Source organism: Pelodiscus sinensis, chromosome 14 (assembly GCF_052426305.1).
Source record: "Pelodiscus sinensis isolate ZL-2025 chromosome 14, ASM5242630v1, whole genome shotgun sequence".
In the NCBI taxonomy this organism is placed as follows: domain Eukaryota; kingdom Metazoa; phylum Chordata; order Testudines; family Trionychidae; genus Pelodiscus; species Pelodiscus sinensis.
Window position 1 is genome coordinate 40,955,547 of NC_143065.1, and position 24,578 is coordinate 40,980,124.

Here is a 24,578-nt window from a genome sequence, read left to right on the forward strand (position 1 = left end):
TTCTAGTCTTTTAGATGCTTAAAAAATAATTCTGGAGCTTAAATGGCTTGACAGTGTCCTCTCCAGTGGCCCCCATCAGCCTGTTGATAGTAATCCATGCAGCCTTAAAATTTCTGTAGGAAGCCAAGCAAACACAGGAACCTGACTCCTATACTACTTCTGTGTAAACAAAATATTAAAAAGAGGCTGTCAGCTGTTGATCCAAAGGGTGGGATAAGTTCAATTCTGGAACAACCATGGAGGAGTTAGAAACATGAGTCTTTAGGGCTACAAGGTTCACGAAAACACAGTTGGCACTTACAGTGGGTTTTCTGACCAGTAGGTTTGGTCAGTAACGATGGCCCAGTGATTAAGGTGCTACCCTGGGAATTGGGGACATTGGGTTCGATGCTCTCCACATCCACAGACTGCCTCTGAGAGCCTGGGCAAGTCATTTGATCTCTCTAACACCAACTTCCCCATCTGTACATGGGGATATTATCTCTCCCTGACTCCCAGGGGGCCTGGGAGCTGTGCTTCCTATGAGCTGTGCGGCTGCACAAGACCCAGTCAAGGGCCCCACACTTGATTAGCAGAGCCGCACCCATCTGGTGACAGGTGTCCCTCCCCTCGCTGCTCTGAAACCCCCTTCTCCTGCATTGGTGCCCCTAGTCTGCTGCTCCAATGCCTCTCCTGCATGCGGTGCAGACCACGGGGCTGATGTCAGGGTGACCCTGACACCCACACATATACCCCCATATCCGCAGAGCAGAGGCAGGTGCAGGATGGACCCACTGTGGTGAGTGCAGCTGTGCTTAAAGAGACAGTGAAGGGTCACCCATATTCTCCCCTCGCAGCCACCACACACACGCAGTCTTGTGTTACAGTTGTTACTCCTGCCATGCACATATCTTCTCTGCCATTTTTTCTAAGTGTTGCTATTTTAGGTATTCGACTGGTCTGTGCATTTCCTATACTCCTACACTTTGCCTGACTTGGCCTGGCTGGAGTAATTACCCATGGTAATGGACGGTACATTTTAAAACATACTTATTGCATCTAGGTTTCTGGTTTCTACGTGGCTGGAAAAAACGGAGGGAAACATCGATTGGGAGAATAGCTACATTAAAAAGACTGCGAGGTGCTCGGCTGCTGTAGTGATGGGGCTAGAGAAGTACCAGAGACTGACAATTTGATGTGATTTTTGCAGCAGTTCCTCCATCCCACCACTCAAACCAGTGAGGAGCTGCGCAGAAACAAGGGCAGGCTTAAGGAAGGACACAAGCCAGAACAGTCCATTTCTAACCGTACCAATCCCTGTAAGCAGACACAGGTTTAACATACGCACTATTTTCCTTCTGGAGTCCATCCAGCTCTAGCAATATACTCTACTCCTTCAAAGAGGATCTCAAATGGTTGCACCAGTTCTTTATCCATGACAGCAGCAATCTGTTGAAGAGCACAGCAACATAACCAAAATATGATACCAGTGATACCAAAATAACCTCGCAAAGGTACAGTGTGTGTATATGGGGGGGGGGCATATATCTACACAGACTAAAAACCTTCCACTGTACAGAGCAACGTCAGTGTACACGTGACATCTATCCACAATGACTCCAAGATCTCTCTAGAGTGGTATTCGCTAATTTAGTCCTCATCATTTTGTACATATAGATGGGATTATTTTCTCCAATGTGCATTTCTTTGCATTTATCAAAATTAAAATTCATTTGCCATTTTGTTGCCCAATCACCTAATTTGGGGAGATCCCTTTGAAGCTCTTCACAGTTTGCTTTGGTCTTAATTATCTTGAGCAGTTTAGAATCATCTGCAAATTTTGCCACCTCACTGTTTACCCCTTTCTCCAGATCATTTATAAATATGTTGAATAGGACTGATCCCTAGACCGACCCTTGGGAGACACTACTAGTTACCTCTCTCCACTCTGAAAACTGACCATATTTATTCCTACCCTTTGTTTCCCATCTTTTAACCAGTTATCAATCCATGTGTAGGCCCAGTATTCATGTCTCCAAGTCAGCTTTTGAGGTTTTACATTTCATTCCTCGCCCATTACAGCCATCCATCCCCCAGACACAATGATAGCCAAAGGGCTGCAAACCCCTATCACAGAGGACTGAGGCCCAAGAGATCTGGGTTCCATTCCCAGCTCTGCCACTGGACTGCTGGGCGACCTTGGGCAAGTGACCTCTCCCCTCCTTGCCTCAGTTTCCTCACTGTTTACAGTTAGACTACAACAAATCCTAGATTGTGATTCCTTTGCCTGTCTACACTGGAAGTTGGCACCAATGTCAGTTACCTAACTACTAGCCACTAATGGCAAAATCCTGACCCTAATTATACACTGAGGGTTGCTGTATCCAGCTGATGTTGGTTACGAGATCTTGCACTGGGCTGGACAAGCCTGCTCTGACAGCCTTTGTGGCCATCAGAAGATCCTGAGCAGGAACACATGTACAGATGTAGTGGTAAACCTCTGGGATGGGTTACCTAGGGAGGTTGTGGAATCTCCAGCCCTAGAGGTTTTTAAGTCCTGGCTTGACAGAGCCCTGGATGGGTTGATTTAGTTGGGGTTGCTCCTGCCTTGGGCAGGGGGTTGGACTTGATCGCCTGAGGCCTCTTCCAATCCCAGGATTCTATGATGATAAATTCTTTTCCCAGTTCAGGCTTTCCCATGAAGCTGCATCTGCAGCCGACTAGACACCAGAACAGAAGGTCTGATCACCCACAGTGGAAACGGAACACCCTGGAACATGACTTCTCAGCATGGTGACAGGACAGGAGGCGTGCTGTGATACCCACACACCAGGTATCTGGTACTAGAATGGAGCTATTCTGTTAGAAACATGGTGACACTTGCATATCTGCTTGCTCTGACAGGAGATACTAATTAAATAAAAAGTCATTGATGTAAATTAAATGTAGAAAGTAAATGGAGCTTAAAAACTTACTCTTCCTTCAGCATCAACTGTTATTTCAGACATCTTAAAAGTGACCTTTGGATTTGCTGTACCTATAAAACAGACAGACATTAACAGACACACCAGCTGTGCAACAGAAAAGGGGTTTGCCTCCAAGAGGACATGTCCATGTTTTGAACAATTTGGAAAGTAGGTTCATGTAGAAATGGAGCGAGCAAAGAACAGAACACACTTTGACTCATTAGCCTCAACATGCTGCCCGTGGAGGGCATGGACTCTGCGGCAAAGAGGAAGTAACAGATCGGCCTGAGATGTAGGGAGAGGAGGCATGGAATGGAACTGCATAACCTGCTGTAAGAACAGCAGCTCTCCAGTACAGGTGTTGACCTGGTTAGACTTGCAGTATGATCTTCACATGTAGTTGTAAGTCAGCCTTCAGAACGCTATATGTCACCTCTGCCTCCCCACTTCCAAATGTTACCATACGCCAATGCCCAATTATATTTGCTTCTATACTGTCTCACCCTCCTGCTGCAAAACAATATCTGTAAAGACCCAAGTCTGGCTGCCGGAGACCTACTCTTGCCAGGACCTACTGGTTGTACATTGGGTCAGGAGTGCACAAAGCCTGTGGCCCAGGCTCTAAGCAGAAAGTGTCCGGATCTGAGGTGTGCCCAGCACACAGCGCTCCTAATCCATATGCCACATCACTAGTGCACTGCCAGCGACAGCGCAATGTGATCTCTCAGCAGAGTTCACACTGAGATTCAGCGTTGTAAAGAGAAACATCACAGTGTCAGACAAACGTAGGACAGCAGCTCCAGAAGAGTGAAGACACAGCAGTGTGCTGCCAACTCACAACAGACCCAGGCTCGGCAATGAACTTAGGACCTATGCCACCCATGTGGCTGGAAAGCTTGATGTTCATGGAGACTGCTTTTCCAGCCACGTTCAGTGCACCAGGACAGCAGTCAGTTAAAAGAGCCACACGGATTAACCCAGGCAGCACCATTCACACAATCTTGTCTTTGGAGGCTAATATGGGCATTGCCACAAAACAGGAAGAATACGATGAGAAGGAAGAAAGAGGAGAGAAGAGAGCAATGGTCTCACCAGTTTTGGGATATCTAAAAGAATCCGTCCTCCTGGTCTCCAGCATGGGTGATGTGACGTGAATAATTTCCACTTCTGACTCATCATTTTCTTCATAAAGAATCCTAAGAATTTTGCCCCCGGTGGCAGCTAGAAAAGAACAAATATTTGTTCACATTCAACACAGCTGTAACATAAATATCTCACACAATGGCATGTTCCTTTCAAGAAGCTCTATTGTATTCCACATGCCACTGCTCCAACTAGGCAGTAAAGTGAATTTGACCTTTCACTTCACCAAACAATCTTCAATCTCTGAGGCTATGGCTACACGGTGCAGGTTTTGCACAAGAAATATGCAAATGAGGCTAAGCGTGGAATATCGCTGAACCTCATTTGCATAATTAATGAGAGGCTACTTTTTGAACAAGAGGCTTTTGCGCAAAAAGGAACAAAAAAAACCCTCTTGTGCAAGAGCCGTTTTTCTGCTTTTTTTCCCCTGAAAAAACGGCTCTTGCGCAAAAAGCAGCCGCTCATTAATTATGCAAATGAGGCTCAGCAATATTCCATGCTTAGCCTCATTTGCATCTTTCTTGCGAAAAACCAGCGCAGTGTAGACGTAGCCTGACAAACGCTGTTAGAACTTGTGTTAGTAAAAATCTCTTCCTTCTGGGTTACATGACCCAACCATGAGCTGGTCTCTCATGAACAGAGAAATGCTCCATATTGTACATACTTCCTTTCTCTTGTTCTTTTCTCCAATTTTATTATAAAGATATTTGTCTAAAAGCAACTCTTCATTCCTTAAGGGCTCACCGCCTTACTCCCTCCCTCTGAAATCATAGTTTTGTCTGGGGCCTCGTGCATTACACAACAGACTGTTGTGAAGTTACACAGAGAGGGTCCTACCGCAAAGTGGGCTGAGAAGCAGGAAGTGAAACATTCCAGAGCATGTATAAGGCCCGGAGCCCCTGAAACTAAAGCTTTGTCCACATTACCAACTGAACGACAACACTTTTGTTAGAAGATGCTTAAAAAAGCCCCCAAAGACAGAGGTTTTGCCGCAGCAAGTGGTGCTGTGAATAGCCTGTAGTCAGTAGCGCTCTCCTTTACATTAACAGACTTTTACATTGGCAGACTTTTAGTGACAAAGCCGTGCTGCTAAAAGCTGTGTAGTGTAGACAAACCCTAAGGAACTGATCACACAGAAACATGCCTCAAGTAATGTAAATGAAGAACTCGAGCAGGAAGGAGCTAATTCCAGTGCATTTCAAAGCAAGCGGTCACTGTGTGTGAGGACAGGAAGTCAACGACTGTAAACGCATTCCTCTCTCCTCCATCAGGGGGAAAAAAAAGTACGCGTGGGTAGCTGGAATGTCAATTTGTTTCTGTAGGAAGAAACTGTCAATAAGCACCCAAGAAAACTTCTTCATCTCTGGACTGCTTGGATTCCATAAGGCTGAAGATGGAGATGCTCAGAGTTATTATGCGTAGCCCTCAAAGACTTTTGGGAAACTGACAGATTGCTACATCTCTGTTACCATTTGGAATTATAGACTGTGAATCACCAGTAAAATATGGATTTTACCTCTTTCAACCACTTAATAATTCATTTCCTTTTTCCAATAAACCTTTCGTTTGCTATAGAATTAGCTACCAGCATTGTCTTTGGTGTGATATCTAGGATGCAAATCAACCTGGGTGAGTGATGGGTCTTCTTGGGACTGGATAAAACCTAAATGTTTTCTGATTTTGGTGAGGGCCACATCAGGTACAGAAATTGTATGGAGGGCTGGGTAGGGAAGGCTGGGAGAGGCTGTGCCTCCTCAAACAGTCAGGCATGGCCCAGCCCCCCCACCCTTATGCAGCCCACTCCCACCTCACACCCCTTGAGCACCTCCCAAGACTTCCACCTAGACGGAACTGCATTCGCGGCCAGAGCATCAGGGCTTGCAATGAACTGATTGCACCAACAAAGCACTAGGGGAGTTGAAGCGGCTGGGGGGCAGGAAGAGGCAGAAAGGGAGTGGCCCAGGGCTATCAATTTGTGCTTTCTATGCTGTCTGGGAATTAGGCTAGCTTCTGCAATGACCCACTGCTCCCCGCGCCTCCCCTCCGGTCTAAGAGAACTTTCTATGAATTCATTGTAAGACGACTTGTAGTACTTTGTGAGGTCACATTGGGGACTAAGTTGGTGAAATCTAATTCTAGAACACACCACCAGTTTGGGAAGTCTGCCCTATTTTTGACAGTCTGCCCTGGAAGTAGGCACTCCAGGCAGCGTGACAATGTTTCATGCCTGTCAGACACTTGGCATACTTACTTGGCTCAGCATTCGGACACCACCAGTAGCCAGTGTATCTATCGAACTCCTCCTGCAGCACAAAAGTAGCCACCCCAGCAGATCTGGGATCCTCTTCTATGTTGGACAATTCTAACAGGCAACACGAGAGAGTGTTAGGCAAGATCGGAGCTTATATGCTGCCACAGCTTCTAAAACCACTCCCAAGTTGTGTTTATCCAACGATGGGCCAAACTGCCCTCTGGCACAAACAGCAGAAAGGTTTGTTTTCCAGGGTTTTTTTCAACTTCCAACCAGTTTCCCAATTTTAAATGAATGGCTACTAATAAAGAAAACATCCTCTTTGTATCTGATCGCTTAACTAAAACCTAAAGTAATTATAGCAAAAGTGTTTCTGCACAACAGTACAGAACTTTCAGTACATACATTGGCAAAAAACAAATACCAGCACTCACCTCCCCCCCTCACCCCCGCAGGTAAAGACTGAAAATAATATAGATATCTCATGTAGGGCATGACACTGTGACTTACTTTGAGTTGAGCTCAGAAGTTAAAGGTATTGTCCCCCCATGCTTCCCTGTACCACTGAAAAAAGCAACACCCTTAAACTATTTAAAATGTGAGGATGGCTCCTTAATGCAGCATTCTTTATTTATATAGATTTTAGGAAGCTAAGGCTGTCTTAACACAGTTTGTCAGTTTCATATTTAATAGGTTAACATTTAAAAAGAAAAATGTATTTAACTCGTACAAAAAAATTATTTTTAATGTATTTTTATCCACCCTAGAAATAGGTATTGCCCCGTCCCTTCATCCAAATCACACACTGCTATATTTGTAAAATACAGCTGAAGGTGGAAGTGAAGAAAGAGAAATAAATTATTATCTGAACAAGAGGCAGATGCAAGCATGCAAGTCAGAAGGTCTTTAGATCACTTTTTTAGAGTTTTGCCCACCAGTGATCAGACATGCTGCAGTCTCCTCCCATTCTGCCCAGCTCACTGCACCTCCTCTCTGAAGGAAGCAGCCACAGAGAAAAGGGGAAACTTTGGGTTCAAGGAGAAAAGCCTCCCTGAGGCATTCAGGGAATGAGCCATCTCGCCAGACTCTGCAGACATGGGAATGAATTTCTCCATGATGCCAACAGCAGAAACACAAAAATGGAAGTAAGCAACCTGTGGCCCATCAGGGTTCTGTGTGTGGCTCATGAGACACTTTGTTTACCGCTGCCCCCGATTCTGCTGGTTTAGTCCACATAGATGTTTTCCTTCTAGTATTACTACAGTCACATGGATTGAAAGCAATGGCACGAGAAGTGAGGTGTGTGCTGAATGCACACAACATTGACCGAGAGAACCGGGCGCTCCCTCTGCATTCAAAGCGCTAGTATGACTCAGTCGTCCCACCCTGCAAATTGTAGGTACACAAGTGCAATTAGTAAAATGACCCTGTCCTAGGAGGCCATCTTGGTTACAACAAACTTTTGGGCCACTGAGATGAAGAAAGACCACTCATGCGCCCCACTCATTAGCCTAGGCTGCCCATCGCTGACAAAGAACGTGACTTACAAATGGTAAAATTCAACCCTGCAAGAAACAGGGGCAAGAATCACAAATTTCAATAGGAGCCATTAACACCAGAGCCAAAATTCGTCTACAGAGTATCCACACACAGACACAAGGCTGAAGAGATCAAAGATCTGGACTGCAAATGGAAGATTCATTACCATTATGAACAAAGGTTATCCTCCTTTCTTCTTTGGTGAGTATATTAGATATCCAGATGTCATTACTATGGATAAATGCAATCCAGTTTGGATCAGCTGGACACAGTTTTGGATCCATCCGTATGTTTGGACAACTGGTCTCCACTAAATTGGGCTTTAAAGGCTGTTGCTGTTTAAAAAAAGAAAAAAACAATTAGACAGCAATATAAGACACACTGACAACAGGAGATGAACTGTGTTATTCTGTTCATCTCCAAAAAGATGGATAGTTACCATTAAGCACAGATACAAGTGTTACCAGCCCTGAGTAACCAACTTCTACTTGCATTCAAATGCGAGGATTTAGTGTGAGAGGAAGCAAACCCTTTTTGACCTAGAACAACAAAAATAACCCACACAGTGTCTGCCTGGAAGCTTCTGCTGCCAACGTGCCTATTGAGTGGTTCCACAGATGCCACGCTAACGCCCCCAAAGACAGACAGCTTTTATCCGCACTAGCAGAAAGTCAGCTTGTTTACAAAGGCTTTTTAAAAAAAAAAAAAAGGCCTCACCCTGATGGATGAGCTGGCTGAAGCACGCAATAGCCTCGTCCACTAACCCTGCTGAGAATGCAGCAGCATCCATCAGATGATATGATTAGAGTGACAACAGGCATTTGTTATATTAAAAAGAAATTACTCTGGCTTGGAAGTCAGAGTCCAGCTTCTGCACTTTGGTAGCAGTGAACCCAGCTGCTCTGCCACAAAGTTCTCATCTCAATTCTTCAGCCCACTCTGACGACTAGCAACCTTGTAACAAGTAATTTCATGGAAAGACTCTTAGGCTAACCCATAAATCCAGAAAATGCTACTATGCCCTCATGCCTTTATCCTCTCTTCCTTTTCTGCTCAACATTACTGATAACTGGCTTTACGCAATTTCCTCCCATCTGGAGAACACATTTCAGTGACCCTCAGCATCCATAACTGGCTGCTTGATCTACAAATCAATCCCATTGCCTTGACCCTCCTACAAACAAATTCCTCACACAGTCCATTAACATGAGGATTAGCAATGCGCAGGAACTCACAGTAAATCCATGAGGACCGCCATCTTTTACATGGTAAATTCCACTGCCAGCCTGAAACAAAAAAGTGCCGCTTTCTCTGTGATAATCGTAAGAGGCAATTCCGACTGTCCCAATGCGCTTTCTCTCACGCAGTAATTCTTCTTCGCGGGAATACATCCCATAGTCCAGGGAGGCCTGAATAGGAAGAGAAGAGAAGTCATGTGGCTCGCTCTACTTTTTACGGGGTATCCTCAAAGTGCATAAGGCATCTCCGCCAGCACCAAAGAGCCAAGGACGGCTGGCTGCTTGAGTACCAGGTTAGCATCTCTGGCAAACAAAGAAAATGCGTTTATCCAATGAAAATGCCACACGTGGCAAGCAGCCTGCGTATTCTTGAGTGTCTGTCTTTGTACCAGTAACTGTGGGCCAGATTCGATCTCACCTCATTGTAAAGCCTGTTGTAATTCTGCCACCAATTCAAAAGGAGTTATTCCCAATTTACCCTGTGGAGAACAAGAGCAGAAGGTCCTGCTGATATGAGACAGAAGAAAGAGTCTGATGAATAGCGCCCTTTACGGTGGAAAGGAGGGTAGAAGCAGATAATGCCCCTTTGGGCTCTTATGCATAGTGGTCTGGGAAGTCTCCCTGCAACATGCAGTCTTTGGGGATCTTATCTTAACCATGTTTGTGATGTTCCTCGTAGAGGCAGCCATTTCCTCTGCAGGATCCACCCTTTTCCCAATGTCAGTGCATGGAGGGCAGACATAGGCCAATTCTGTCTCGGGAGTTTTACGTACGCCCTTTTGAGCCAATGAACAGGAAAAGAGAGGAGAATGTTCCTTCCTGTTGGTTGCAGCTCTGGCTCTCAAGGAAAGGACAGAAACCAAAAGTGACTAGGGCTGGCCTACACACAAGTTGCATGGATATGACTTAGAGCTTGCCTATCTGTGAAAGACGCACTTTCATAACTTGAATAGATTTTTTCAAATACAGTTAAATTGCCGTCGAAAGGTGATCTGGACACTCATTTCAGAATACAAATAGTTCATTTTGGTTTTTTAAAACCTTCTCCTAATCAGCTTAAGCTAAGCCAAAATAAGATGCTTTTACACCAAAAGCATCCACAGGGCCTTTTCACTGAAAGGAACCTTGTGAGGTCATCAAGTCTAGTATCCTGCACTCACAGAAGGACCAAGTACCATCTAAGACCATCCCTGACAGATGTGTGTCTAACATAAGGACCACGAGCAGGTGGGGGATCAAGCATGTAGATCAATAACTCCCTTCACAGCATGGTATTCACTGTGGACTAAGGCAGTCTTGCAGCTGACACACCAGCCAGACAGTAGACTGGTAGAGGAGGGATTTGGAGATGGCAAAGGCTGTAACACCTTTAAACCAGGTGCCTTCTGACTATACAGTTGGACTCACAAGAAGTGAGGCTTCTACAATAAATCCCTTGCTCTTCCTTCAGAAAAATTACTGCCACCGGTCATGCAGCAATTGCAACCTCTGCAGGGGGAGCAGAAACCATCAGAAAAGGATTTTTTTCTGTATGATTTACTAAAGGTCACAACATTCCTAATGTTGGCAAGAGGAAAGTGTAACAGTAAAGAAGTTAGCTAAGCATGGGGGAAAGTAAAAATGTTTAAGACCTTCAGACACTCACTGCATTGGCTGTTGGTGGCTCACAACGGCAATAACTCCAGCTTGCCTGAGCAGTGAGAGTGCCTGCCAGGAAGAGAAAGAGGCATCACGATGTTCACCTACCTGAAACAGATCCAAAAGGGGTTTCCAGGAAAGCATTAGGATTGCAGCTTTGTTGATGGATTTGGGGATTTCTGAATAGAACAGCGTGTTCTCCCTGTTCTCACCAGACATGGCTGTAAAGGAAAAAAGGAGTCAGTCCCCATTATTAAAATATGACAAATGCTCTGCTGGGAGTTGATAAAGACAGAAACCAAAAGACACAACAGCAGCATGAGCAAAAGACTCCCTAAGGGGGAACCACGGAAAGTCTGCACATTGCAGCCTCACTCATAGCACGGGTGGTGGCAGGGGGAGGGGAAGTGCAGGGGAAATTTCTGATCAAAGCACCACAGCAAGGCCAAAAACATGCTGCTACTAAAACACTGAAATTCTCTGGAAAGTGAATACCAGGACCAGATGGACATTTCAAAATTAAGCTCCAGCAGTAAGGAGTTTTGCCACTGACTTCAGCAGCAGCAGAACTGGACCTATTTATGGATCACTTTCAACATGATAGTCACTCTTCTACCTGAAGATTTTTTACTCCTTTTGTTAAAAGAAGGCCATGTCTCCAGCAAGAAAGAACAAATTTCTCTCATTGCTTAGTGTTTAATCAGTTTCACATTCCTTGTATCAGCCACTTTCCCCCAGTTAATTGCATGGGCTTTTCACATAGCAGCATAAAGATATATACCTTTTAAACATATACAAATGTGATGGAGTGGCACGGTTGGTGTAGTTCCTGACACTACTTTTAAAGTATAGCTATTAATGGATGACGTTTCAAGTTGACAGTGTCCATTAAACAGCCTCACAGGGATTCTATGAAGGCCAGTTAAAATGTTACCAATCCCCTTTTTATTAGTGGGGTAACTGAAGAGGGACAGATGTGTCACTTTCAATTCTGGGACCAGAGTGTGGCACTCCATGGATTTCAGTGAGGTTCCACACCTGCATTCTGAATGGTTAATCAGAGTTTAAGGGGACATCTACAAATGGAAGATAAGAGACTAGTTGATTTGGGCTCAAAAGGCTAAAAATTGCTGGTTTGGACTTTTGGGATTGGGTTGGAGCCAGGATATTTACACAACACTTGGGTCAGCTGACCCAACCTTCATAGAACGGGTGGTGGCAGGGGGAGGGAAAGTGCAGGGGAAATTTCCGATCAAAGCACCACAGCAACATGCTGCTATTAAAATACTGAAATTCTCTGGAAAGTGAATACCAGGACCAGATGGACATTTCAAAATTATTAAACCCTGATGTGCCTGAAAGTTTTGCTTACAATTTCTCTTTTTAGATGGCCAATATATAGATGTGCTCTTTTCCCTCTCCAGCAGGTTGCAAGCAAATATGTAAAAAAGGTCTCCCAATATTTGGGGGGGAGAAGGGTGTTTCAAACTAATTTTTAATAGTATAAAATCCACAACAACGAGAGACATCAGCCCAGAAAGACATCCACAGGCAGCTACTCCATCTCTCCAGCTGAAAGTATTCTTTAGGGAAAACCCTAATTCTTTGTTCAGTTCTAAGAGTTCCAAATGATGATGTTTCCACCATCCTCCCCACTTCCCTTTGAGAGATTTTTTTCCCAAAAAATTTTAAGACATGAAAGGACAGAATGATCACTTAGTCTGGCCAATAATTCTAGCATCAACCCCATACTGAGTCCTCCTGGTTTCGCTACCCAATAAATCTCATTCATTGGAAGAACTCTAAACCTCCCACCGAAGCTGTCTGGGATTGAATCAAAATATGGGTCATGCTAGTAACTTACCTAGATAGTAGATCCTATCAGAAAAGGGTCCTTCTGGGTCATTTCTCTTCACAAACATGAAATCATGAGGAGCCTTGGCTACCATGTAGCCATGATACTTCCTAGTATCTGTGAGCAGTTTTTTAAGCTGACTCCAGGAATACCTCTCCACATAGAAGGGTTCCAGCTTTGGCTGCTCCTCTGCCTCAGCATGTTCCTCACAATCAGCCGTTCCAAAGATTTCAAGACCCAGCTGTTCAGTTTCCATGGCTGCTGCCATGTTGCATGTTTCTGAAAGAACAGGACATATGGGATACTTCAGACAGCTGCCTTTTAGTGAGCTAGCAGATATGCACTTTCAACTCCAAAGAAGAAATTGCCCAATGAAAACAATGCAAGCAAACAGCTATTCCAATACAAGTTTGGGAAAAAAAATTCATTTTGGAAAACACTTTGTCATCATTCAGGCCCAAACTTGTGGGACTGGGATTAAGATCAACGTATATTTTATATGAAGTTTTCTAAACTTGTTAAATAGCTGTTTACTCCCGTTTTATGGAGGGGGTACCACAATTTCTTGGTGGTTCTTTTTAAATCTTGCAGGACTACTTTTCTCTGTCACGACCCTGCACGTTACCTACCTTCACAGTATAAGCCTACACTACAACCAACGATGACTAAGGCTGTGCAGTAGTCGGGGGGAAGTTTTCAAATACTGTACATGGAACCAAACTGTTGGCCCATGCAACTACAGGATCTTCTTAACACTGTCCTCTTTCTTGTGTTCACTTGGTAAGTTAGAAGGCAGAGATCAAGTCTACTTTTGTGTAATGCAACCTGACCCTAATCAGGGCATTTATGCATTACAGTGTGGCTACTGTTAAATAATAATGATGCACATATTACAATAACAGTTGACATTGAGGTTCAACATTCCTTAGACACAAGACATTGCTATGCCGTTGTGTCATTAAGTTCCAATAGAGCAAAGTGAACATCTAGCAACAAACCTGATGCATGTTTTATGTTTTCCCAGAACCCCATTTCAGAAGTTAACAAACTGGGCTAATGTTCAGTTTGCCAGGATGGAGAGCCATCAGCATGGAAACTGAACTGACTTCTTACTCCTAGAGAAGGTCATTTCAGCACAGAGGAAGGTCAGTGGGGAATTGTAAAGAAGATGGTATTGACGTTAAGGGTTTTGTACCTGTTCTAGGGAAGAGAGAGCTCCAGCGTACAGGAGTGTGAGTCCAGCACGTTATCCAAGAACTAAAACAAAAATAAATAAAACATTTTATTTTATAAAACAAGTGCCATGTTGTTGCAAGTCCAAGTTATATCAGACACGAGTTTAAGCTCCCAGACAGTTGTGTTCAACTACAATACGCACGCACACACACACTAGCGTGTTTCTCTCCCCCCACCCCCACCCCACCTCCCTACACACACACACACCAGATACCAGCCAAAGCAGCTGGTGATAAACGGGACCCGCTGAAATACAAACAGCTGAAATTCAGGGGTTTAGGGAGGATGTGTTTGGATAAAAATTCCAGTTTGGTCTCCTCTTTGCAAAATAATCACATTTTCCAAAGCTGATCATCTGTAGATCCCAACGCGCATTACAAAGGAGTTTATCATCATTATCCCCATGTTCAGTAGGGGAAAACTGAGGAACAAGAAAGGGAAACAACCTGCCCAAGGTCACACAGGAAGCTACAAGCAGTGCTGGAAATAAAACCCAAGTTCGCTCAGTTTCAGTCTCATTTTCCAGCCATTAGGCCTCTCCAAATAAATCTCTGTCCTGTTTCTCCCAGCAACGCACTATGCACAAAACAGACAATAGATATGCCTCAGCCACCACAATCAAAGCATGATTGGATGAGTGTCCAAAATTTTAGGTGGGTTAAAACAATACTATTCTCACAACCTAGCAGAACTGAGGAGGTCAGACCTCACATTTGCATCAGAAGCCTCTTGTATATTGTATAATGTCCAAAAAATATTCCTGGTTATTTCTTCTATCTGGGTAGGTTTTCAAAAATCTGCAGTATTTTCAACATACCTCAAAAAAAGCAGCAGCTTTTAACAGGCAGATAAGCATGAAAAATGCCTACCCACATAAAGAGTTGAAGACAACGGGATTTTACATAGGTGCAGAGGTCTGCCCACGCACAGCTGAATTTGAATTACAAATGTCATCAGCCCCTTTCACTCAGTTGACACTCATGGTTGCCCCCTCCTTTTACCCCTCTCCCAAATATATTTAGGGAATCAAAACACCACTTGCTTAAGCCCATTTCATGGCATCACTGCACCTTGCACGGAGGACAGAGCCAGAGTGAGAAATTAGATGCCCACATTTGTGTCTGCTCGCGAGCCGTCACAGAACAATATCTTATGAATAACATCCTTCTGAGTGGCTAAGCTGTGCAAGTGTCAGGCAGGTCAGGTTTGAGAGCTTGCTGAACATCTGCCCATACATCTGCCCACACAGCCAATTAGGAAGACATACTTTCTCATTACAGCTACGACTTCCAAGCTATTCAGATGCATTAGAAGTCAAGAGAGGATGCTGCAATAGGAGAGGAAGTTGGAGTATGGCCAGCTGAAAACAAACAGCTTTCAGTCTGTAAGAGTAAGGGGTCTGCAGCTTGGGTGGAAAAAGGGATCACTTCCTCTTTTGAAAAAAGAGGCAGTGTTGCTTAGAAGACAGAGCACTTTGAGACAGATGAATAAGAAGCGCTGCAGAAGAACTTGTTATTTTGCTGATTCTTAATACATACCTTCTCCACCCCCAATCTCTCAGGATATTCAGGGGAACGTAGAGAAAAGCTAGGATAACTGCTGCAGCTTTGGGAATTGTGGCGTATGAGAGATGCAAGGTCTGAGATTCCCCACCACCACATACTTTAAATATCCCTGTTAACTGGAGTGTGAGTGAAGTTAGGAAAAAAGCCATTCAGGCCTGATTGGTCTGTCTGGAAAGTGTTGACCCAAATAGTCACATATGCAGAAGGAGGCTCTTCCCAAGCCTATGCTTTTTCCCAAAGCTGCATTTTGCTCCTGTACATTGAGACATCCTGTTTCACCTGGCAGTGATGTCTGCATAACAGCTAAGTATCACCAAGCCACAATGACCCTACCGGCATGACCCATCTAGGGAAGGATCCTGCGTGCAAGTGGCACATCAGCAGAGGGCAGAAGTGGCCAAATGCATGTGAGAGCGCAAAAGGAAGCATGTCCCAGTGTAGGCAAAGGTGCTTGTGGGCAGGAAGACAATTCCTGCAGATAAGTCACTTAGTGCTATGGATGAGAGTCCAGCATATAAAGCCCTTACGGCAAGAGCCCTTACGGCGCAGTGGTTCCCAAACTTTTCAGCATCATGCCCCCTTTTCGATTTTTGAAAAGCCTTCAGGCCCCTCCCCACAAAAAATAGCAGCAAAACTTGTTGAGAAGAGAAGAGAAGAGAAGAGAAGAGAAGAGAAGAGAAGAGAAGAGAAGAGAAGAGAAGAGAAGAGAAGAGAAGAGAAGAGAAGAGAAGAGAAAAAAGGAACTGACCGGGGCAGCAAAACTTGGGGGCAGAGGAAGGTTGGGTGGCCTCATGCCCCCCTCCCCGGAATGTCTTCATACACCCCAGTTTGGGAACCCATGCTTTAGTGGGAAACAGGGATGGGGGGTTATTATAAAAGACTTATAGCAGGTGGGGGAAAGCACAGGGGCTAGAGAAGCCCTGCAGTGGAGAGCAGATGGGCACATGGAGGGGGTTCATGGGGAGCCCTGCCAGGTGGGGGGGAAATATGGGGATTGGGGGTATATGGTCTGGCAGGTTGGAAAGCACAGCAGGAATGCATGCACTTATGGAGCAGGGGAAGGAAGCACAGGGGTGAGGGGAGAAGCAGCCCAAGGATGTGTGTAGCTACACAAAGGAAGAAACACAGGAGCTGTGAGTGTGTAGATTTGCAAAGGTGTGTATGAGGAGAGCACAAGAATTGTGTGTAGCCCTGACCAGAGATAAGACAGAGAGCGCTGTGATGGGGTAAAGGAAAGCATGTGTTGTGGGGAGGGAGTGCTAGCTGTGTGCATAGCCTTGGAAAGGGATGGGGGGGATTGCTCTGCAACAGCCCTGCAGGGGAGGGGGGAGGGAAGTGCACTGGCCCAGCAGGGAGGCAGGGCCCCCATGGGGCGAATATGCCAGGTGGCAACTCAATGCAGGGTATGGAGGGGGGCACTGGCTCTGCAAGGGAAGCAGCTACAACTCCATGGTGAAGGATAACAGGGACAGCTCCAGTCCTGCGGAGGGGACAGGGGCAGCCCCCCTGGGGGGGGGCAGTTACAGCACCATGAAGGGGAGGTTGGTGGGGTACTGGTCCTGCAAGGACAGAGCCAGTTACAGCCCGGGGGGGCGGTGGAAACAGGGGAGCCCCAGCCCTGAGAGGAGAGAGTGGGGGGGAGCCCCAGCCCTGGGGGGGCTGTTACGGCCTGTGGGGGGAAGTGGGGGAGACTCAGCCCTGCGGGGGGGGGGCAGTTATAGCCCCATGGAGAGGGGATAGTGGGGGGGGGAGCCCCGGCCCCGTGGGGGGCAGTGACGGCCCGTGGGGGGGGGGGGGGGCGGGGGAGTCCCAGCCCTGCGGGGAGGGCCAGTTACGGCCCGTTGGGGGAGCCCCGGCCCCCCAGTGCCGGCCCGTGGCGGGGGCGGGGGGGGTCCCAGCCCGTGGGGGGGAGCAGGTGCCGGCCCGTGGGGGGGGGAAGCGGGGGGGTCCCGGCCCGTGGGGGGCAGTGACGGCCCGTGGCGGGGGCGGGGGGGTCCCAGCCCGTGGGGGGGCAGTGCCGGCCCGTGGGAAGGAAGCGGGGGGGTCCCGGCCCGTGGGGGCCCCGGGGGGGGGCAGTGCCGGCCCGTGGCGGGGGCGGAGGCGGGGGGGTCCCGGCCCGTGGGGGGGGGAAGCGGGGGGGTCCCGGCCCCGTGGGGGGGGAAGCGGGGGGGTCCCGGCCCCGCGGGGGGGGAAGCGGGGGGGTCCCGGCCCCGTGGGGGGGGAAGCGGGGGGAGCCCGGCCCCGTGGGGGGCGAAACGGGGGGGGTCCCGGCCCGTGGGGCCCCGGGGGGGTCCCGGCCCGTGGGAAGGAAGCGGGGGGGTCCCGGCCCGTGGCCGCGGTGAGAGGCGGGCGGCCCGTACTCACCGCGCGGCGCTCCCGGCGGCGGGCCCGGGCGGGAGCAGCGATCGCAGCCGCCGCTTCCGTTTCCTTGAGTCCCTGCGCCAGGAGCCGCAGCCCGGCCCCGAGAGCCGCCCGCGCGGCCGAGCCGGGACACTGCCCCCGGCAGGGAGGGAGGAGGCGCTGCCGGCAGCGCGCCCGCCGCCCCCGCGGGCTGGGCCCGGCCCCTGGGCGGCGGGGGGGGGGGACAGGGAGCCTGGGCAGGCAGTGGGACCCCCCCGACAGCCTGTCAGGGACCCCCCCTCCCCGACAGCCTGTCAGGGACCCCCCCCCCGGGGACAGCCTGTCAGGGACCCCCCCTCCCCCACAGCCTGTCAGGAACCCCCCCCCGACAGCCTGTCAGGGACCCCCCCTCTCCGGGGACAGCCTGTCAGGGACCCCCCCCTCCCCGACAGTCTCTCAGGGACCCCCCCGGACAGCCTCTCAGGGACCCCCCTTCCCGGGGACAGCCTGTCAGGGACCCCCCCCCCCGACAGCCTGTCAGGGACCCCCCCCTTCCCGGGGACAGCCTGTCAGGGACCCCCCCTCTCCAGGGACAGCCTGTCAGGGACCCCCCCCCTTCCCGGGGACAGCCTGTCAGGGTCCCCCCCCCCTCTCCAGGGACAGCCTGTCAGGGACCCCCCCCTCTCCAGGGACAGCCTGTCAGGGACCCCCCCCCCTCTCCAGGGACAGCCTGTGAGGGACCCCCCCCCTCTCCGGGGACAGCCTGTCAGGGTCCCCATTTCTTGGTCCAAGCATAATTCAGGTCCAGCTGGCAGGGGAAATACTAAGGGGTAGTCATGACAATTAAGACAGACAATCTCCACTGTCCCTCTCCAGTGGCTGGGTCTACATTAGCTAAATCACCCCTCAGGACAGAGAGGTTGGAGTCACTGTGGAGACTTCTCCCGAAACAGCCACTGGAGTGGAAGCCTCAGTGTAACAAGCAAACAAAGCTGGGAATCATTACGGCAAGGGTAGAAAATACCCCATCACCTGGATCTAAGCCCATGGTACACCCACCATTTGAATACTGCATGCAGATGTGGATGTCTCCCCTCAATAAATAAATAGACAGAAAGATTAACAAAAGACTGGGACTCTTCAGCAGGGAAAAAAAGATGACTAAAGGGGGTGTGATAGAAGGGCTATAAAATCATGACTGGTGTGGAGAAAGTAAACAAGGAAGTGCTATTTATGCCTTCTCATAGCACAAGAACTAAGGGTCACCAAATTAAATGAATAGGCAACAGGCTTAAAAGGAGCAAAGGGACGTATTTCTCCTCATAACACACAGTCAGCCTCCAGAACTCTTTGCCAGAGGATGCTGTGAAGGCCAAGACTCTAACAGGGTTCAAAAAAGAACTAAATAAATTCACGGAGGATAGGTCCAGTAATGACTGTTAGTCAGAATATCATCCATCAGGGATGATCTAGGGTGCTTGGTCCTGCACCATGGTGAGGGCAGGGGACTGGACTTGATGCTCTCTCGAGGTCCCTTCCAGTTCTAGTATTCTATGAGAATGGGCAAGGAGATTACTTGATGATGACCTGTTCTGTTCATTCCCTTTGGGGCACCTGGGATTGGCCACTGTCAGAAGACAGGATACTGGGCTAGATGGACCTTTGGTCTGACCCAGTGTTGCTGTTCTTACAGGGTCCAGCTTTGACCTGCAGCCCACCTACTGACCACCCCTGCATTACAGTATTTTTGGGGGGAACCTATCCGTTGCTGTCGGATTACGAGGTAGCCCCTGTGGGACAACAATTGGGCATTAGGGAAGGGGTGTAGTACTCTGGAACTTGTAAACAAAAAGCAGCCCAGCTGGAGCAGTTAGTCAAACAGGGTTTTCCAGAAATTCTGCCAAAGAAAGAGCTTTTGGTATAAAAAGATGAGCTTGGGAGGACACAGGGCACTCACTGTCATCCAGCAAACAGCTCTTAAGCAGACTCTGGAACCCCCAGATCTACTCTAGCTGTCACTGCCCATCAAATAATGCACTTTTAGGACATCCCAGAATTAAAATGTTCTGCAGCTCATTAGGTCACAGTCTCGCAAGTCTGTGCTGGTGCACCCATAGCTGCCACATCCATAGAATGGTTCAGGGCAGCTGCCCCAAGCCTCCAGCTTTGGAGGCCCTTGTGGTGGCCACTTCAAGTGTCCTATGGACAGGGTCCAGGGCAGTCTAGGAGATTCCTTGGGGGCGTGGCATGGGGCTCAGAAGGGGTTGCCCTCTGCCCCTCACCTCATAGCAGTAGCTGGAGCAACCTGGCACCCCACTCCACCCCACTACCCATCTCCCAGCCGCTGCACTCTGCTTCACTGCAGCAGTGGCAAGCAAAACACCCCCAGGGTGCTCCACTTCATCATGGTGAAGGGGAACATGGAAGGCTGAAAGATGGGCAGGCTGCCAGTTCTCTCTGGTTCCTGCTGCCGTGGTGAGTGGGGGCCACGCTACACCAAGCCCCCCAGATCACACAGTTCGAGGGAAGGGGCTTTGGGCAAGGAATGCAATGGAGGCAGGAGAGGAAACGGGGTTGCCCCCGCCCACTAGGGATGGCCCTGAGTATACCCCACCCACCAGTAAGGATCCACATCATGTCAAGGGGGCTCTAGCCAGGCACAAATATACACCTGTATACATCTCAATGCAGGATTGGAGCCTTCACTTGTGTAATGGATAGGGATAGAAACGACTAGTCGACTATCCAATAAGCATATGCTTATCGGATAGTCAACTAGTGATTTCACTAGTCACTTCCTCCTCCTTGCTGCCTCGGGGAGAAAGGGGGAGAGCAGGAGCCGGTGCTGGGGGAACCGGATTAAAAGCTCGTTCTCCCCCCCCCCCCAGCACCGTCTCTGTGGGGCAGGCAGGGGCACAGCAGAGAACTGGTGGGTGCTTCCACCTGTGACATGTAGCAAGAGTCGGCGGGGCTCTTGCTACATTTCAGGCAGAGGCACCCTTGTCGACTAATCGAGTAGTCGATTTTTCCATCGACAATTCAATTAGTTGATTAATCTAAATTTAACATCCCTAATAATGGATAGATCTAGAAATGGCCCAAGAGAAATTCAAATATAAAATTTATGCTCATTAAATAAAAAGCTAACTTCTCTGTCTATGCCATCATTTTTTGCCAAACAAATCTATATGATAGGTGACAGCCCATTAGTTTTATGAACACGTGGCTGGGACATCAGTTTGCCCTTTGTCTTTGAGAAACTGGTTTAGCCACTCCACAGACTCATCTGGGAAACACATTTCAGTCATGACTCCGCATATTCAAAACTCCAGTCATCTGAAGAAGTGGGCTGTGCCCACGAAAGCTCATCATACCATGTACATGTTTTGTTAATCTATGAAGTGCTACCAGACCATTTGTTGTTTTTTATGTTTATCCTGTACAGACTAACTCGGCTTCCGCCTGAAGCTTCTTTACATACAATGTTGCTGTATGCATTTTACCATGATGCTACTGTTTGGCAAGTTACAAGTTTCCAAAACGTAACCTCAAACACCACTCCTTGCACTAAGAGGGTTACAATAACTTGTAGGGTGTGAATACCAGATGCGTTTGTCAGGCTCCCTGTTTGGGCAAATGCTGAATGATTATTTATATATATTTTCCTCTCCTCTAGCAAAAATAACAAAGTAAGATTTTTGTAAGAACTCACAGTCCTTATAGTGCGCTACAGACTTTGGCAGAAAGAAATACTTTGAAGTCAGGGGCAGCTGATAGAAGAGCTGACAAACCAGCAGCCAACCATAGATCTCTTGATTGTATGTGCTTTTCTTCCTCCACCCTCTTATTCAACTTACTCCACCTCAGCTTCTGCCCTGACCACACCACCTTTTACCTCGATCACTCCGATATGTCCAAAGTCCCACTCCACTCATTTATGGTGCTACATATTCGTACAGGCAGAGTTTTGAACCTTCAAAAGGCTTTACAATCAGCATTAAGAAATACACTATGCAATAGCAGTGCCCATATTAATAACCATGGCAAATATTAAAAAGAAGAGTCAAAATACCTTAGTGCAGCTCCTGAATGCTGATAATTATAATTAGCAACACACACATTTACAAGGTGCTCATACAAAAATGCAAAAGAGGAAGACCTCGGACAATGTGGAGATGATCTACTGAGATTGAAGGACAACAATTGGGGTACTTCTGGAATCAGCTGGAAGTTTTGTCTCAAGACAGAGTGAAGTGGAGGAGAGTTGTAGATGACCTACGCTCCACTCGGAGTACAAGGGTTTAAGAAGAAGAAAACATGTCCATAAGTTTGAGTGCATTTGTGTAATTTAGATCCAGAGCAAAGAAAACTCTGCACAAACTAGCCAGTAACCTGTACTTACTCTACTGTCTCCCAAAGCATCACAAGTCACGTTTGGCTGTCAGCAGCTGAAAGTGGTCAGGCAAAGCTGACCCATGAAGGTTGCTCTGAGGCAATACACAATAGCTGGCAAAGATCATAGTGTGTTAATTCAATCTGGACAACTGCACATTTCTATCTTGGATGTATGTTCACTTGTCTGAAGAGGCAGCATGCTGGTGCACATCATAGTCAGGGTCCTACCAAATTCACAGTCTATTTTGATCAATTTCACAGACCCTGGAGTCTACAAATAGTAAATGTCATGATTTCAGCTATTTTAATCTGCAATTTCATGGTGTCAGAATTGTAGGAATTCCGACTCAGAAAGGAGTTGTGTGGGGTTGCAAGGTTATTGCAGAGGAGTTTATGGTACTGCTTCCCTTACTTCTAAACTGCTGCAGGTGGTGGCGCTGCCTTCATATGTGGGTGCCTGGAAAGCAACAGCTGCTGGCCAGAAGCCCACTTCTGAAGTAATAGCACAGAAGTAAGGATGACATGGTATGGCATTGCCACATTTGCATCTGTGCTGCTGCCTGCAGAGCTGGGTCCTCAGTCCTCAACCACCACTCTCCAGTTGTCCAGTTCTCAAGGCAGCAGCACAGGAGTCAGGTTATTTTAGGGGGTTACAGTACTGTCTCCCTTATTTCTGCACTGCTGCTGGCAGAGTTCAGTCTTCAGAGCTGGGCACCCAGCCAACAGCCACCACTCAGCTCTGAAGGCAGTGCAGAAGCAAGGGTGGCAATACTGCAACCCCCCTAAAATCACCCCTTGGTCTCCCTTTTGGTTCCAGACCAACAATTAGAGAAACACTAGTCCCCCCACAATATGTGCACAGTATAGGGTAAAAACTTACAAAAGACCAGATATCACCGGGGGAAACCATATTTCATAGTCTGACATTTTTCATGGCCATGAATTTGGTACGGCCCTACAGATAAGTGCAGTGCATGCGCCTCTGACATAGCTAGCAAAAAGTCAGCCTGGAAATTGTATCCACATGCACTCTTAGGAAATTACTAGACCCAGGCCTAAGACCTAACTAACCAGGATCAAGGAAATCTGAGGGTCCTTGTTGCCCGGACAATCTTTCCAATGATCTATAGCTAAGTAGTCATCAGTATTAGGGATGTGAACGTGTACCCGTGTATCCAGTGAACTCATGCATGGTTAACGTGCATGGTTACACACGGTCCCCACATGCTGCTGCCTCTGATTCAAGCCAGCCCCCCATATGCACTGGCTCCTGTGAAGCTGCCTGCCTCCCCACCCCCACGCTGGAGAGGGAGGTGGGAGTTTTCAAACTGTCTCCCCAGAGCAGAGTTGCTTGGCCCCACACTTAAATGTGTAACCACTGAATTTTTCAGCGGTTATGTTTACCTATATATACGCATTTTATCATCCCCAGTCAGCATCCAAGGATGATAGCCTCAGCTGTCTTAAGGCCAGTGGACACTCGATGTCCATGGAGAACACAGATCACCTCAACTAACAGTGGATGGCTTTCTTCAGCTAGGAAGGACAGATCAATCCATGAGCTATGGCCCACAGCACTGTCTGGAACTTAAGAGTACTTGGTGTTTGTGCTCTTGCAGGAATTGCATAAATTTCTGAAGTAGCCCCAGGCTGCCCAGAAAGGGAGCGGCCAGGAGACGTCTCGTGTTCCCCCACCCATGGACGGGGACCGGATTGGCATGGGGACGGGTGAGTGCATGAAGTCTTGCCTCCCCGTTCTCCCCCTCCCCTAGAAAGAATCACCAGCTGGCAGTTCCCTCTAGGTGCCACAGAGGGAGGAGTCTTTGCATGCTCCCCCCGCCCCCAGGCCAATCAGGTGACTGTGGTCTGGATCCACCTGCTTGGAGGGCCAGATCCGGACTGCAGAGGCTGTCTTGCCCACCCCTGCCTTAAGATCTCTGTGCCACAGAGGATGCAGACTACTCAGTTAGGCTCTGCACAATCTACTTCATTCACCATGGCAGATCACTACAGAAGTGATCTATATGGCTGACACATGAGGCATGGAGCTTGGGGCAAGAGTCAGCATCAGCTGCCTGAGAGATCAGCCCTAGCCCCGCATGCTGGGGTGTAGCTCCCTTAAGCCATAACCATCTTTTTTATTTTAGGAAACATGGCTGTCCTACAGCTTACCCCTCTGGACAGACACCCAGCACAAGTGGTCTCAGCAACTCCAGAGCCAGACCAGCCATAAAATCTCATCAATTCAAGTAGCCTCTTCCTGAGGTATCGGTGCCAAAAACACACCAGACATGGCACAACCCCTTTTCCCTGCTGCACCAAACACAGTGCTGTCCATAGCCCTGCTGGGCCAAGCACCCATGCCACAATCCCTAGACTGGCTGCACAGGTGACACCTGGCTGCACCAAGCCACAGAGCAGCATTGCCTAGTC

The 24,578-nt window shown here is 48.0% G+C and overlaps 1 protein-coding gene across 1 annotated transcript in view; it reads right to left on the reverse strand.

Moving 5' to 3' along the window:
* DPP8 (dipeptidyl peptidase 8) overlaps positions 1-17,845 on the reverse strand; it is a 41,060-nt gene extending 23,215 nt beyond the window's left edge. Inside the window, exons 1-10 of the mRNA XM_075896894.2 lie at positions 17,775-17,845; positions 13,805-13,866; positions 12,619-12,888; positions 10,863-10,975; positions 9,114-9,287; positions 8,045-8,213; positions 6,340-6,450; positions 4,038-4,166; positions 2,955-3,016; positions 1,328-1,428 (exon numbers count right to left, since the gene is read on the reverse strand). Coding sequence (XP_075753009.1) covers positions 1,328-1,428; positions 2,955-3,016; positions 4,038-4,166; positions 6,340-6,450; positions 8,045-8,213; positions 9,114-9,287; positions 10,863-10,975; positions 12,619-12,877 — 1,118 coding nt within the window. The 5' untranslated portion in view covers positions 12,878-12,888; positions 13,805-13,866; positions 17,775-17,845. The remainder of the gene's footprint in view (positions 1-1,327; positions 1,429-2,954; positions 3,017-4,037; positions 4,167-6,339; positions 6,451-8,044; positions 8,214-9,113; positions 9,288-10,862; positions 10,976-12,618; positions 12,889-13,804; positions 13,867-17,774) is intronic.
* Between the last annotated feature and the right edge of the window lie 6,733 nt (positions 17,846-24,578).